This window comes from Aspergillus flavus, chromosome 1 (genome assembly GCF_009017415.1).
Source record: "Aspergillus flavus chromosome 1, complete sequence".
Lineage (NCBI taxonomy): Eukaryota > Fungi > Ascomycota > Eurotiomycetes > Eurotiales > Aspergillaceae > Aspergillus > Aspergillus flavus.
The window spans coordinates 5,394,726-5,408,353 of NC_092406.1; the positions used below are offsets into that span (position 1 = coordinate 5,394,726).

General features: G+C 47.6%; 7 protein-coding genes across 7 annotated transcripts; 5 read left to right on the top strand and 2 right to left on the bottom strand.

Moving 5' to 3' along the window:
- Positions 1-303: 303 nt before the first annotated feature.
- Positions 304-790, top strand: F9C07_11051 (uncharacterized protein; the record flags this gene model as incomplete). The annotated part of the gene is made up of 3 exons (XM_041287883.1): positions 304-400; positions 458-602; positions 658-790. 3 exons carry the CDS (start codon positions 304-306, stop codon positions 788-790), a joined length of 375 nt encoding a protein of 124 aa, XP_041140122.1.
- Positions 791-1,671: 881 nt separating this feature from the next.
- F9C07_2280086 (aldehyde dehydrogenase domain-containing protein) lies at positions 1,672-5,002 on the top strand. Its single transcript, XM_041287882.2, has 4 exons — positions 1,672-3,195; positions 3,263-3,332; positions 3,403-3,836; positions 3,898-5,002. The coding sequence occupies exons 1-4, from the start codon at positions 3,136-3,138 to the stop codon at positions 4,783-4,785; spliced, it is 1,452 nt and encodes a 483-aa protein (XP_041140121.1). The 5' UTR covers positions 1,672-3,135; the 3' UTR covers positions 4,786-5,002.
- On the top strand, positions 1,878-2,198 carry F9C07_2102733 (uncharacterized protein; the record flags this gene model as incomplete). Its single annotated transcript, XM_071508946.1, has 1 exon — positions 1,878-2,198. One exon carries the CDS (start codon positions 1,878-1,880, stop codon positions 2,196-2,198), a length of 321 nt encoding a protein of 106 aa, XP_071366045.1.
- A 196-nt stretch (positions 5,003-5,198) lies between the features above and the next one.
- On the bottom strand, positions 5,199-6,648 carry F9C07_11053 (acid phosphatase PHOa; the record flags this gene model as incomplete). The annotated part of the gene is made up of 3 exons (XM_041287868.1): positions 5,199-6,288; positions 6,347-6,408; positions 6,466-6,648. 3 exons carry the CDS (start codon positions 6,646-6,648, stop codon positions 5,199-5,201), a joined length of 1,335 nt encoding a protein of 444 aa, XP_041140120.1.
- On the bottom strand, positions 6,557-7,635 carry F9C07_1146045 (uncharacterized protein). Its single transcript, XM_071507624.1, has one exon. The coding sequence runs from the start codon at positions 7,383-7,385 to the stop codon at positions 6,897-6,899; it is 489 nt and encodes a 162-aa protein (XP_071366046.1). The 5' UTR covers positions 7,386-7,635; the 3' UTR covers positions 6,557-6,896.
- Positions 7,636-8,559: 924 nt separating this feature from the next.
- On the top strand, positions 8,560-10,085 carry F9C07_11054 (putative peroxisome biosynthesis protein; the record flags this gene model as incomplete). The annotated part of the gene is made up of 3 exons (XM_041287881.1): positions 8,560-8,868; positions 8,935-9,198; positions 9,249-10,085. The coding sequence occupies 3 exons, from the start codon at positions 8,560-8,562 to the stop codon at positions 10,083-10,085; spliced, it is 1,410 nt and encodes a 469-aa protein (XP_041140119.1).
- A 701-nt stretch (positions 10,086-10,786) lies between these two features.
- On the top strand, positions 10,787-12,752 carry F9C07_11055 (putative mitochondrial dihydroxy acid dehydratase; the record flags this gene model as incomplete). The annotated part of the gene is made up of 3 exons (XM_041287880.1): positions 10,787-10,945; positions 11,025-11,238; positions 11,299-12,752. The coding sequence occupies 3 exons, from the start codon at positions 10,787-10,789 to the stop codon at positions 12,750-12,752; spliced, it is 1,827 nt and encodes a 608-aa protein (XP_041140118.1).
- Between the last annotated feature and the right edge of the window lie 876 nt (positions 12,753-13,628).

Sequence of the window (13,628 nt, forward strand, 5' to 3'; positions counted from 1 at the left end):
ACATCATCACTACAATTGAGATCCATCTTTATAAGCAGGATTAAGTGGACCAGTTACTCTATACAGTAGCAAGTGTGCAATGTATTCAGCGTTTCTGGTTACATAGATATGATGTATTCTGATGCAATGTCTCTAGTTCCTGATGAACAGATTTCGATCATGGGTATATAGCTGGGAACGGCGCCTTTGTTGCTGAGCGCATGCGATATCTTCCTTAAACAATCAAAGTGCTATCTTATTTGAATAGTATTATACCTTTGAACCTTTCGGTTACATTCACAGACAATCTTCACACAAGATACAATGGCCGACTCCGACAAGCTTCGTATGGCAGCTCGCGCTGAGCAAGACCTTAACTCCTATCAGATGAAGCAAGGTCTTGGACCGAAGAGCGACTCTGGTACGAAGAGCCTTGTTATTAATGAGTCTTGAGACATAGTGCTAAGAAAGTATGAAGTCCTCGAGTCCAACATCGACGAAAGGGCGGATAAGAAATTCCGTGAAGCAACGGGAATCAAAACTGGCCGAGAGGCAGGCGCAACAGGGAGCAACCGGAAACCCATCCCTGAAGACGAGGGAGGCACTCGAGACTCTCGTGGAAGGTTGGTGTTTTATCTATACTTCTACGTGGTTTGATCCGATGCTAAGTATAACCAGATTGGCACCAGCTAGCGAATATGAAGGCACCGGAGGCCCTGAGGATAAGGTAAAGCTCGAGTCAGAACGCCGTCCGGGTGATCAAGACACACTTAACATCCAGGATCTGAAGACTAAAGGACTTTCTCGGTAAAGAACTTTGACGGAAAGCCTTTGAGAACCAGGGTACAATAGTTAGCATATATTTAGGTTATGAAATAATATGATGTGGTTAATCTAGACCCAGCGCTAAGGATGCGCTAATCAGCGATCATCTACAGGAATCAAAAAAAGGGTCTTGAAGAGCCTAAACGTAAGAACAGAACCACGCAATTGAGAATGGAATAGGCATTGGTATTTATGAGTGAAATGAAAGTAAAGAATACATTACCACCCATACCATCCAATGATACCACCTTCTAAAGGAGTCTAGGCACATACTACCCTGAGGGTCAATTTTGGACCCCACTCAGCACTATACCCAAGAAAACAACACCGTCATCCCTCCTGGTCATACTATTACCTTCGAACAGTGCTTTTGCCAAAAAAAAAAACTGGGACTTTTCTTTTCCGGAATCAGATTAGATCAGGGCTGCTTTTTGCTCAGTGATTGATCCCGGAGCGTGGGGCAAGGCGAAAGTGCGTGTGCTAAGCACTCCATGAGCATTGAGCCAGCTGCCCATCAAGATGACTACTCCCCTACTAGTTTAGAGTGATATGTCATAGACTGACAGCCCTTAAGTCCTATTTTTAGCTTATTCCTGTAGAGGTCAAAAGCTGCGGCGGGTCTAAGAACTTAATATCATGGATCATAGTGCACGCATATAACTCATTTTGAAGTGATATGAGCTTTTGCTCCTAGATTCCGGCTGGAAGAATGGTATGTTAAGAGCATGGAAATAGTGTTATACAGTAAAGTCCTCTAAATGTAAGCTTGCGAAAGATAGTGGTTATATTGATACAAATTATAGTGCTAGTAAATTACTGTAAGCAATGTTGCTGCCAGTACAGAGTATATGTGCAAGGTTATTTTGATTGATAAATAAATAGGGCCAAGGTAACCAGCAACTCGCTTCTCAGTAGTGCGTCTTTCCTTCGGTGCCTTTTGATTATCACTCGTTGATTTCGCCAGTTTACTTTACTTGGACCCCAATTCAGTCCAAATCCCTGGAATCACAAAGAGACAATGTCTTTTATCGGTCATAGGCCCACACAGGGCAAGAACCTGTCTGTTGAACCAGATGGAGAGACTCCCTCTGTCGACTACTAGCTTCTCAAGACCGATCCAAGCTCCTTCCTTTACTTCCAACGAGATATCGATGCTTGACGAGCCTCACGCCATGAATCCTTCGCAACTAACTACTCCCGAGAAGAGACTATATGACTTCTTATACTACCAAGGATGGACTGGTACACAGTGTTCTTCTTACTTTGCTCATATTGAGGCGATTAAAGCGGCCCTATCCCACTATTTTTACTCGCAAGCTTGGAGCGACGATCAAGTGGCAAGCGCTTCACGAGCGTTGCCAGATGGAATTACCGGAGAATTTCCCGGCTCCTAGAGGTGATGCCGCTCGAGAAGATCTGCAGATGCATCTGAGATTAGTGGAAGAACTGAATCGTAAAAAGGCGATTGGAGAGCGCATGTACCCGTCAACTAGGACCGTGGGCATGGGGTTGCTGAGCAGAGAAGGACTTGAGTTGGAGTTTCCTCAAAGCATTATCATTATTTATATCCATCTATCTTCGCTTGGCCATATATCTGGTTCTCTCGCCATTTTTCAAAGAGATATATACTGAATACTTGATATGCGATATGTCAATTTGTCCGGACCCAAGGCTTATTACAAGCTAGACAGTATCTCCGTCTAGTAGGTGTGTGCTCAGATAAGAATTAGTGAGTGCCCCAAAGAGCTATGTTGCCCTCACAAAAGCGGCGACACGTGTATTAGGCATCGGACAGGACTATGTAGGCCAAAGAACAACGGTTCACTATACTTATGACTAGTGGTAGTGGACTAAGTTCCCGCATGGGCAATGCTCCGATAGGCTCCTGCGTAAGTGCAACCGTGTGATGGGCGGCTGGATCCCGGTCAGTTGCTATGGACATCATTCTCTAATATTCATTGGCCGTATCGGCTCCCAGCGTCCAATACAATGCTATCAGGAGCTTAGTTTATGGACCTGTTTACGAGAGGCTCCACACAGCTGTCATGGAAGCGCTAGGATTGAATGTCTTCTCGAGTCTCGGCGGATTGCACTGCCCCGCTTCTGTGCCTTTATTGACCACTGATCCCTGATATCCCCCCATGATAAAAATACGTCGATTTATCATGTCACTCGTTCATGATCCAATGCGTCGATTCGTATGGTCGGATCTTACGCCCAGGATTTGGAAGACAGTTTTGTTCAGGGCTAACGGAATATATAAAGAGCTCTCTTTCCCCTCTACTGTAGCTCGTTTCTTTCACCCAAAATCGCATCCATATCACACCCACCATGTCGTCTACTACCGCTGATCAGCAGCCAATTGAGACTCGGCTCTTCATCAATGGCGAGGTAAGCATAGTCGTAATATCATGATCATAAGGCTTCATGCTCACCAAGCCTTTATCCGTCTTCGTAGTTTCAACCATCAACGGATGGGAAAACATTCAAGTTGATCAACCCATATACACATGAACCAGTTACAGACGGTCCGTTGCTGCACCCGCCACCAATTCTACAAAGTGTACCTATCCATAGCAGATGCTAACTCTCTCTTAGTCCATGAGGCAAGTGAGCAAGATGTGGACAAAGCTGTGGCAGCAGCCAAAGCCGCTTTCCCAGCTTGGAGAGACCTCACCCCAGATGATAGGGGTGTCTACTTGCGCAAGCTGTCAGCTTTAATTAGGGAGAATATACCCGAGTTGGCTCGCTTGGAGTCTATCGCAATGGGCAAGCCTGTATCGCTTTATATAGATGGCAAACTGGCTGCAGACACCTTTGCTTATTATGCAGAGGCTGGCTGGCATGCGCAGGGAACTAGCAGCGTGAATACCCCTGGCGTTCTTGGTCTTTCGCTTAGGCAGCCGTATGGCGTCGTTGGCGCTATCATCCCTTGGAATATGCCACTCGCGCTTCTCTCCATTAAGGTTGCCCCTGCTTTGGCCGCTGGAAACACTGTGGTGCTTAAGAGTAGCGAAAAGGCGCCTTTGACTGTAAGTTTCAGCCAGCCATCACTCCTTGAAGTATTCCATCTGACGTTTTTTTCTGTAACAGTCTGCTTTCGCGGCAAAATTAATTGCAGAGGCTGGCTTCCCACCTGGCGTCGTCAACATCATCTCCGGTTTCGGAAGTCCAGCCGGCAGTGCCATAGCATCCCATATGGATGTGCGCTGCCTGAGCTTCACTGGTTCCACAGCCACCGGTCAAAAAATCCAAATCGCAGCAGCCAAATCTAACTTGAAAGTAGTCCACTTGGAACTAGGCGGCAAAACACCAGCAATCATCTTCGAAGATGCGGATATCGAAAAAGCAGCAGAAAAGACTCAATTCAGCATCCACTTCACGAGTGGACAAACCTGCTTCGCGAACTCCCGCATTTATGTGCAGGAGTCCGTTGCGGATAAATTCATAGCAGTATTCAAGGAAAAGTTCGGCGCCGCGGCGCGCATGGGCAATCCCCTCGAGCCGACGACGAACCACGGACCGCAGGCAGACAACATTCAGTATGAGCGGGTCAAGTCCTACCTAGAAATCGGAGAAAAGGACGGAAAGCTCACGATGGGAGGGGATGGCGGAAAGGGCTTCATCAAGCCGACCGTCTTTGAAAACGTCCCTGATGACTCTCGGCTTATGAAAGAGGAGGTGTTTGGACCTGTTGTGGCGATCAATACGTTCAAGACAGAGGAGGAGGCGATTGAACGGGCTAATGCCTCCGAGTTTGGTCTTTACGCCTCTGTTTTCACGAAGGATATGGATCGTGCAGTGCGGCTGTCAAAGCTTCTCGAGGCAGGTACGGTCGGTGTTAACTGCACGAGTCCCACTATTGTGAAGGACATGCCAATGGGTGGATACAAGCAAAGCGGCTTGGGTCGAGAGGGTTTGTTGAGCGGCTTGGACAGCTACCTGGAGACAAAGACTGTTTTAATCAGTACAAGTTCTTGATGCGCTCACATATACTCGAATATTTTTTACGAACAGTGAATAGCAAGCTTTACATTTCTGAATACAATCTGAAACATGGCCTTAATCACAATTCTCAACCAAATTCTGCGAAGGAAGTCCGGAAAACAGGGAGAATGGAGTGAAAAGCTGTTCTACTCTACCCCCGTCCCGGAGAACATTTGACAGCTACTAAGAATGGATGTGCTTAACCAAAAAGACCGATGAATAGGCTTCACTACAGAAGTCAATAATTTTCCACAGTTGGTAGTGTTACTATGCTAATTCTTTCATGCTCACAGCATCATTTGTGTAATCATTATAAATCTGCTACTCGTGATATAAAACATTCAAGCACGGCCTGCTGGCATCGTCAAAATAAGTACGTATAAGGAGACATATCGCATAATATTGCCTTAATAAAGACAAAACAGAAGGCCCATCAGCATACCGGAAATAGTTCCAACAGTGGGCGTACCGAAGGGAACAGCAACATTTGGGGTAGGGGTCGATGAGGAAGAAGATCCATTGTTGCTAGCGCTCTTCTTAGTCGCGGTGACCTTGACATTGTAACCGCTCTTTGAGTCATAGGGGAAGGGGCTCGTGTAGTTGTAAGTCGCAGTGGTTCCCTTATAGGTCTCCTTGACAATGTCCAGAATTCCATGACCAGCTGAACAGTTGCCGCTAGTCAAGGGGTTGGGCCACACAGGCGAGTATTTGGAGTACTCGCCAGCGGACATGGGTCCGGGGTATGTCTCGTTGAGACGAAGGTTGGTAGTGTCGACATTATAGTTGACATAGCCAGTCTTGTTGGCCACAATCTCAAGGATATTGGCACCACAATCCCATCGACCGAGAGATGGCAGACCCCAGTTGGCCGACATGGAAGCGATGATCGAATAGTGAGTATAGAACGTATCATCCGTGGTGCCCTTCAGGTCGTCAGGAATAGCACCACCCAAGAGAATGCTCATGATCTTGTTTCCCTTGGGGTAGGTCTTGTCTTCGTCGAAAGTGAGAAGAAGAAGAGTGCTGTCCATGAAATAGGAGTTGTCAAGCAACTGGGAGACCCAGCTACGTTCCCACTTAGCGGCGAAAGTGATGTTGGTATCGTGGGCATCGTTGGTCATGTTGGGGGTAATGAAAGCGTACTGAGGGAGCTTCTTATCAGTGAGATCGTCCTCGAAGTTGGTGAAGTTTTTGATCTGACGCAAACGCGTGCTGTTCTTCGTGACCGAATCAAACAGCACCAACGGGTTGTGCTTTCGCACGTAATCATTGGCATAAGTTTCCTGATTGGAGTAGTTGTATCCCTGGAATCCAGGGTAAGGTAAATGTTCCTGGTACTCTCCCCAGGAAATATGCTTCGTGTCGAACAAGTCGGCGATGGTCGAAACGTTGGCCGGGATTTGGTTGAAATTATCATTGTCCATGCCAAAAGTGTCTCCTCCGGCGGAAGCACAGTAGTTGGGCTCGGAGGGATGGGTAGTTGCAAAGAAATTGGTGCTAGGAAAGTCAGTAAGGAATTGTGACAGTTGGGCGAGTCTCAAAAATCAAATCTTACAGAGTGATTCCTTGCTTGGCCAGCCATTGGTAGTTCTCATCGGCAGACGCATCCGAATAGTCCTTTGAAAGATATGCGTTAGAATGTAGGGAAGATAAGATTCGGGGTGCGCCACATACAATGTTCTCCAGCCAAACTTGGAAGAATCTGTCAAAGGCCAGGCCAGTCACATTGGATACAGGAGAGTAGGGCTCAGTGGTAGCCGCAGCCTTTTCAATGTCCGACAGGGAAGGTTCACTCTCCGTGGCCGTTTGGGCATAGGCCAGAGAGGCCGCGAATAAGCTTGCAATGAAGGACTTCATCTTTGAGATCTATGTGGTCTCTTTTTGTCAAAAGATCGTCCTTGTCACCGATGCAAGAGGAAGAATGCAAAGAATGATCAGCAAAGGGAGCGCGATCACCTGTCTTTATAGGAAACAGCGAGGAAAATTCTATCGCATAGGACCATGTACTATGCACGCGAGGTCGGTAGGGCAGATTGAAGTGTACTCAGTAGAATATTGCGCTACTGGCGGGTTGTATCCACCAAGGCAGTTAGATAATTGAACGTTTAGAACCACGAGGTCAGGGAAGCTTGTTTCATTCGACGGTTGTCATTTCGGCTAATTGAACCGCAGGCAACAGCTGAATCGCTTAGTGGCATTGTTTTGTAAAGACTAGTCTGAGATTGGGTAGCGGGGATGAGATTGAACGAAGGAAGGCAGGGCCCCTTGCAGTACAGGAAGTCGTCCATGCGAGAACTTCGAGATCCTGGTTCATAGTGGGTCCCGGGATCAGGTCTGGGCGAATGCTTATCCACGCCCTCGGTGGGGCCGAAAGTTTGGAGGTTTGGAGGGCAGCACGTGCGCCATCTTCTGGTTGACAACTCCAGTACTACCCTTTGTCCATTGGGAGTGGAGTTATTAGTGAAGTATAGGATAAGACAGGAAGCTACTAGGAGTAAGTAACCTACCACTGCACCTAATACCTTCCAGAGCTGACTGGCCCGGCTCGGTCGGCAAGTACGAGCTTTGTACTCCGTACTTTCATTTAATACCATTGTGGTTTCAATTTGCAAACTATCGCATGACCAACTCTAGGCTATTCTAATATCTTTCCCGTCATTCACTCAACCATCCCAAGAATGAAGCGCGCCAATATGCGTAGCTCTTAGTGGATAGAATTAATCTATACAACCGGAGGAGTAAATCATTTTGTGGCTGACAGCCACTGCCGATATGTTTGATCAGTACATCAAAGCCTTGAAATGCTAACTAATACCATGATGTTGTTGGATTTCTTTCTCTTTCTCAATCCCATACAACTACACAAGCTCATTAGTTACTCTGCTAATATGAGTAGCTTAAGTAGCAAGTGGACAAAAGCCTTCTCCAAGAAGACATGCGAGGCAATTGAACACACAATGTAATACCGCCACTACACTACTAACTTGTGCGTATACCAAAACCTGATTGGAGTCTTATATATTGGTCTTTGCTCTTTAGAGTGAAGAGAAATGCTCAGGCGCCGTATGGGTGTCGTGGGATTCTAGGTGTTCTTATGATGATCCATCATTCAGTGAAACCTGAAGACATATTTAATTGCCTTGATCGACTAGAAAGGATAAATCCTAGTCAAATTCCCCAGTATTATGGTGATGTCCTTCCCGTAACTATTTTGATTGCGGATAAACGGGTCATAGCTCTGTATGGATCCAGGATTTAGTGCGGGTTTAACTACTCCTTATAGTTATCTGCGAAACCGAACTCACATTGGAAGTGCACGCCGCAATGAAAGGATCCATTGCCCTTGGCCCAACTATGAGAGATTCGTGGAAAGGAATTCCATGGGTTTTTAAACGAACGAAATAGATTTGAAGTTCCAGTCGGAACAGGCATTGATTGCTTATGCGATTTACCATACACGGCCATCTACGTCCTGTGTTCTCAAGTCAATATTTTTATCTTTTCTTCTTCCTCATTCTTAAGAAAGACAGAGCTAGTCACATCGAATCAACCTCCAGCTGAATACAGAATGGCGGTCGATGTAATTCACCATCACGACCGCGGACGATCACGTGGTTCGATTCGACCTCGGCAGATTAGATCAAAGTCCAATCTGGGGAACCGACCGACCGCATTGGCCTCCGCAACACCGCCGACCGTTTCCCGCTCAAGTTGTTGACTCCCTCGTTTACGAAACGATTTATCTCGATAAAACATCATGATTATACAATGAGCTCGACAAATTTTGCCGCTGCTCAGGAGCGCGTTCTGGAACGTCGTCGTCTCCGCGAAGCCGAAGCTCGCGCTAGATTTGCGGAACAGCAGCGGACGTCGCCGGTTAACCATCCTGCGTTCCAGAGACTCCCTTATCCTTTGAATAGATTACCTGTCTCAGGTCTCTCATTCTGGAATACGATAAAAGGTCGCGAGGGCAATAGGCCTGCTTTCCGTGTTGGACAGGTCGATGCTGAACTCTTGGATGAGGAACTGTTGGGGTTACTGAAAGGGCAAGTCGGGAATGCTTTGAAATATTTCGGGGTAGGTAGTTCTCATCTGTTTCCAACATTGTATTGTATGATGTCCACTAATGCTCTGATATTGTAGCCCCAAGCCCGTGAGGACTGGTCCCACGAAATCCAATTTGCTCTACGTGCAATCTTATTCAAGCTCTCGATTTGGGACCACAACGCATCTTATGGAGCGGCCTTACAAAATTTGAAATACGTAGACACTCGCAGCAAGGGCCCGATTCACTCAGCCCCAACAAAGTGGCAGAAGTCCTTGTATGGTCTACTCACAGTTGGTGGTCGCTACGCCTGGGAGAAATGGGAGAGCTGGTTGATCAACCAAGAAGGCGGCTATGACGAGGTGAGTGCTGATGGCGACCCTTCAGTTATTAATTATGCTCATATTGGCAGCCGTCCCGAGAAGTGCGGATGCTGGCTCGTATGACAGATCTCATTTCCACGACACACTCGATCGCAGCTTTCATCTCTTTCCTTGTATTCTTAGTTAACGGTCGATACCGAACATTAGTCGACCGTATCCTTCGCATACGCCTCACTCCTCCCTCCGCACAGGCAAGCCGCGAGGTGTCGTTCGAATATTTGAATCGACAACTTGTGTGGCACGCATTCACGGAGTTCCTTTTGTTCCTGCTGCCTCTCGTGGGAATCAGCAGATGGCGACGATGGATATCCCGAGCGTGGCGGAGAACAATGTCTAGTATTAGATCAAGTGATGGAGACTCCGAAGAAGCTGAGAAACAAGGAGAGTTAGCATTCCTTCCCGAAAGGACCTGCGCAATATGTTACAAAGCGAGTAATCCAGAGTCCGCAACAGAAAGCGAAGTGATCGCTGCATCGGCGGCCTCTGGGGGTATCCTCGGGTCCGCGCAGACGGACATTACAAATCCTTATGAGGCAATCCCATGTGGCTGCGTATACTGCTTCGTCTGTTTAGTGCAAAAGGTCGAGGGAGAGGAAGGAGAAGGTTGGATTTGTCTACGCTGCGGTGAGATTGTTAAGAAATGCAAACCCTGGCACGGTGATGTCCTTGAGGAGGCTCGACCTCAGTCAAGCTCAGGGAAAATTGTTGGCTTTGCTGTAGACGATGATTCTGGTGCCCCTCGTGATGAGCCTGAGAAAGGGGTGGATGATTCCGTTGAGAAATCGGGCCCACTGCAGGACTCTATCTCAGATGAAGGGCTACAACACTCTGGCCAGTGGTCTACGATTGGCCGAGAATCAGATTAGTGTGGCTGAATAACATGCTCAGCAGAAAGCGAAAGGCATCAATCATCTCATTCTCATGCATATTATACGATAAATTATTATTATTACTAGGAGTCAGCTTTTTTCAAAGATACCCAGTTGCACTGGCCCTCATCTTTTCTTGGTTATCTATCTAGAACTTACTAAAAGCACTACTAGTATCTTAACTTCCTTAAGTTCAAACGACATATACGAATCCCTTAGACTGTGGTTTCTTGGTTCGTGTCTGCAAAATATGTACGATTCTCACTGGTCTTGAATTTGAGGTGCTTTTGCCGAGTTGAGAATCTACTACTACCTATTCAGTAATCCATATACACAAAAAATGTATCCATCCCAGCTTCGTCACCGGTAATTGGAAGTTCCCCACTTTATACCCGAGACTTTCGTCAAATCACAACCTACAATTGAATTATACTCCCCAGAAACAACAACTAATAGGATCAATTCCGATTATTCAACATCCCCCGCAACGGACATGTTGCCGATGCTCTTTTACGGAGACACGTACCAACTCCGAATAACCGGGAGATGAGGGGCTCACTTCCACCGCACATCGCTCTATCGTCTTTATCCTTAATAAAGCTATATTGCCCCTCTCTACTGTCGACCTAAGATATAGGGTCATTTGGCTGTCTTGAAGTATCCAACGGCAACTCCATTGGAACTGTTCAGCGTTCGCCATGGATCCCTCCAACCCCGCCGTCTCCGCAACCTTTGGGGAAGCGAAATACATCGAATTCCCCTGTCTTCCAGAGGGGACGAAGCATGAGGATGGAACACCTGCACTGAATCGCTACTCTGCAACCATCACTAGAGGCCATGACTTCCCTGGCGCTAAGGTAAGTAGTTTACCTTGCAATTCCGTCGACTGGAGTTTTTGACCCTGATCGTACTGACAGCACCTTCCATCTCTAATAGGCAATGCTCTATGCAGCAGGTGTTCCCGACCAAAACGCTATGGCAAAGAGTCCTCAGGTAGGAGTTGCATCTGTGTGGTGGGAAGGAAATCCGTGTAACATGCACCTGCTGGATATGGGCAAGACGGTAAAGAAGGCCGTCGAGGGCCAGGGCATGATTGGTTGGCAATATAACACCATTGGTGTTTCAGATGCCATCACCATGGGCAGTGAAGGTCAGTGACTTGGCAGACTACGTACAAGGTCCATCGAAGACTTACCTGACGCTACAACAGGCATGCGGTTTTCTCTCCAAACGCGTGAGATCATTGCAGATAGTGTCGAGACTGTGACTTGTGCTCAGTACCACGATGCCTGCATTGCCATCCCCGGATGCGACAAAAACATGCCTGGAGTGGTGATGGGTATGGCCAGGCATAACCGGCCCTCCATCATGATCTACGGCGGGACTATTCAGATTGGGTATTCCAACCTCCTACGAAAGCCAATTAACGTTTCGAGTTGCTTCGAAGCCGCTGGGGCTTACTCATATGATACTTTGCGTCAACCGGACGACGGTGGAGACACCAGCAAGACCAAGGATGAGATCATGGATGATCTTGAAAGACATGCCTGTCCCAGCGCGGGCGCATGTGGAGGCATGTTCACTGCGAACACAATGGCCACAGCTATCGAGTCGATGGGTCTGTCTTTGCCTGGCTCCTCTTCCACCCCCGCTACATCTCCATCAAAAATGCGAGAGTGTGTCAAGGTGGCGGAAGCGATTAAAGTTTGCATGGAGAAGAATATAAGACCGCGTGATCTTTTGACTAAGCGGTCATTCGAAAATGCCCTCGTCATGACGATGGCTCTTGGAGGAAGCACCAACGGTGTGCTCCACTTCCTTGCCATGGCTCGGACAGCTGGCGTGGAACTTACTTTAGATGATATTCAAAGGGTCAGTAACAAGATCCCATTCATTGCTGACCTTTCCCCCAGTGGAAAATACTACATGGCGGACTTGTACGATATTGGCGGGGTACCGTCTGTCCAAAAGCTGTTGATTGCAGGGGGCCTGCTTGATGGCGATATTCCAACAGTTACCGGAAAGACTCTGGCCGAGAACGTGGCATCATTCCCATCGTTACCGGACGATCAGATTATTATTCGTCCTTTGGACAACCCTATTAAGGCGACTGGCCACCTTCAGATCCTCCGTGGAAACCTAGCCCCCGGAGGCGCTGTGGCCAAGATCACCGGCAAGGAGGGCACTAAATTTATAGGAAAGGCACGAGTGTTTGATAAGGAGTATCAACTCAATGATGCACTCAACCAGGGTAAAATACCCCGAGATGAGAATTTAGTGATCATCGTCCGTTATGAGGGCCCCAAGGGCGGACCGGGAATGCCGGAACAGCTCAAGGCCAGCGCGGCATTGATGGGAGCCAAGCTTACCAACGTGGCACTGATCACTGATGGAAGATACTCAGGGGCAAGTCATGGGTTCATCGTCGGCCATATCGTACCCGAAGCCGCGGTAGGAGGACCAATCGCTGTTGTCCGCAATGGGGACGTGGTCACAATCAATGCGGAAACCAACGAAATTAGCATGGATGTCTCGGATGAAGAAATCCAGCAACGGCTGAGAGAGTGGCAACCTCCCGCACCGCACGTTACACGCGGTGTGCTGGCCAAGTATGCTCGGCTGGTTGGTGACGCTTCCCACGGCGCAATGACGGACCTTTTCTAGGAAATCTTAGGTACATGGTAATAATTATGAATAAAAACTCCATACGATTGCTTTACGAGCTGACCATGCCATCATGATCAATAATTATGTGTCAAACGGGTCCATGCATGAGCAGGGGTATCATACTAACATTAGGCGATCGAGTTATGACTGAGATGCCAGAGCCAAACTGCGTGCTGAATATGGCTGACATGAAACGTAACTCCTGGTCCTAACTCTTCATAGACCCATGCCCCCAAATACTTGTCTGCATGTATGTATCATGTACCACAGGGATATACACAGTACAACCTCCAATAGGAGCTGATGGGAAACGCCTGTTCCAGGGCATCCTATATACAGAACCGAATGGCGAAAATAGAAAATCAAACGTGATATGTGCCAATCGGTCGTCGCTATAAACAGAAGAGTTGTAAGATGACCAACTCGATCTCTTTATATTATCTCCAGAGGATTGAGTCCTATTTTAGGGAGAGAGGACTATAGACTGCACCTCAGGCATTCCAATGTTCCATGATCGATGACGTTCCTGCTGAGTCAGTGCAGCCACGAGATGCAGGCTGACGCCATGAGTGGGCAAAGGCGGATGACTCATCCCCGCCGATCCTCCACGGTGCTGCTTCCGAGCCTCTGACAGGCCGACAATGTATTTTTCGCTCCAACAAACAAGCTCCACGAGAACCAGAGCTAAACATCGACACTTCCTCAGCAAGGAGTCGCATTCCTATTTTGACCATTGACAAGTGACCAGGGAGAAGCGACATCTCACAGGGCCGGACCCTTTTCGCATTGATCCCCTCAGGTAAGACACTATGTTTGTTTGTTGCACACAAAGTACCAAGCACCCGCTCGTACTGTCGGTGCGAATTCTTTGCA

Bases quoted from the DNA above. Each gene is read 5' to 3' on its own strand.
- F9C07_1146045 (XM_071507624.1), bottom strand. From the start codon at position 7,385: ATGGTATTAAATGAAAGTACGGAGTACAAAGCTCGTACTTGCCGACCG.
- F9C07_2280086 (XM_041287882.2), top strand. From the start codon at position 3,136: ATGTCGTCTACTACCGCTGATCAGCAGCCAATTGAGACTCGGCTCTTC. The intron at 3,196-3,262 runs GTAAGCATAGTC...CCGTCTTCGTAG, and splicing joins GGCTCTTCATCAATGGCGAG to TTTCAACCATCAACGGATGG. The intron at 3,837-3,897 runs GTAAGTTTCAGC...TTTCTGTAACAG, and splicing joins GCGAAAAGGCGCCTTTGACT to TCTGCTTTCGCGGCAAAATT.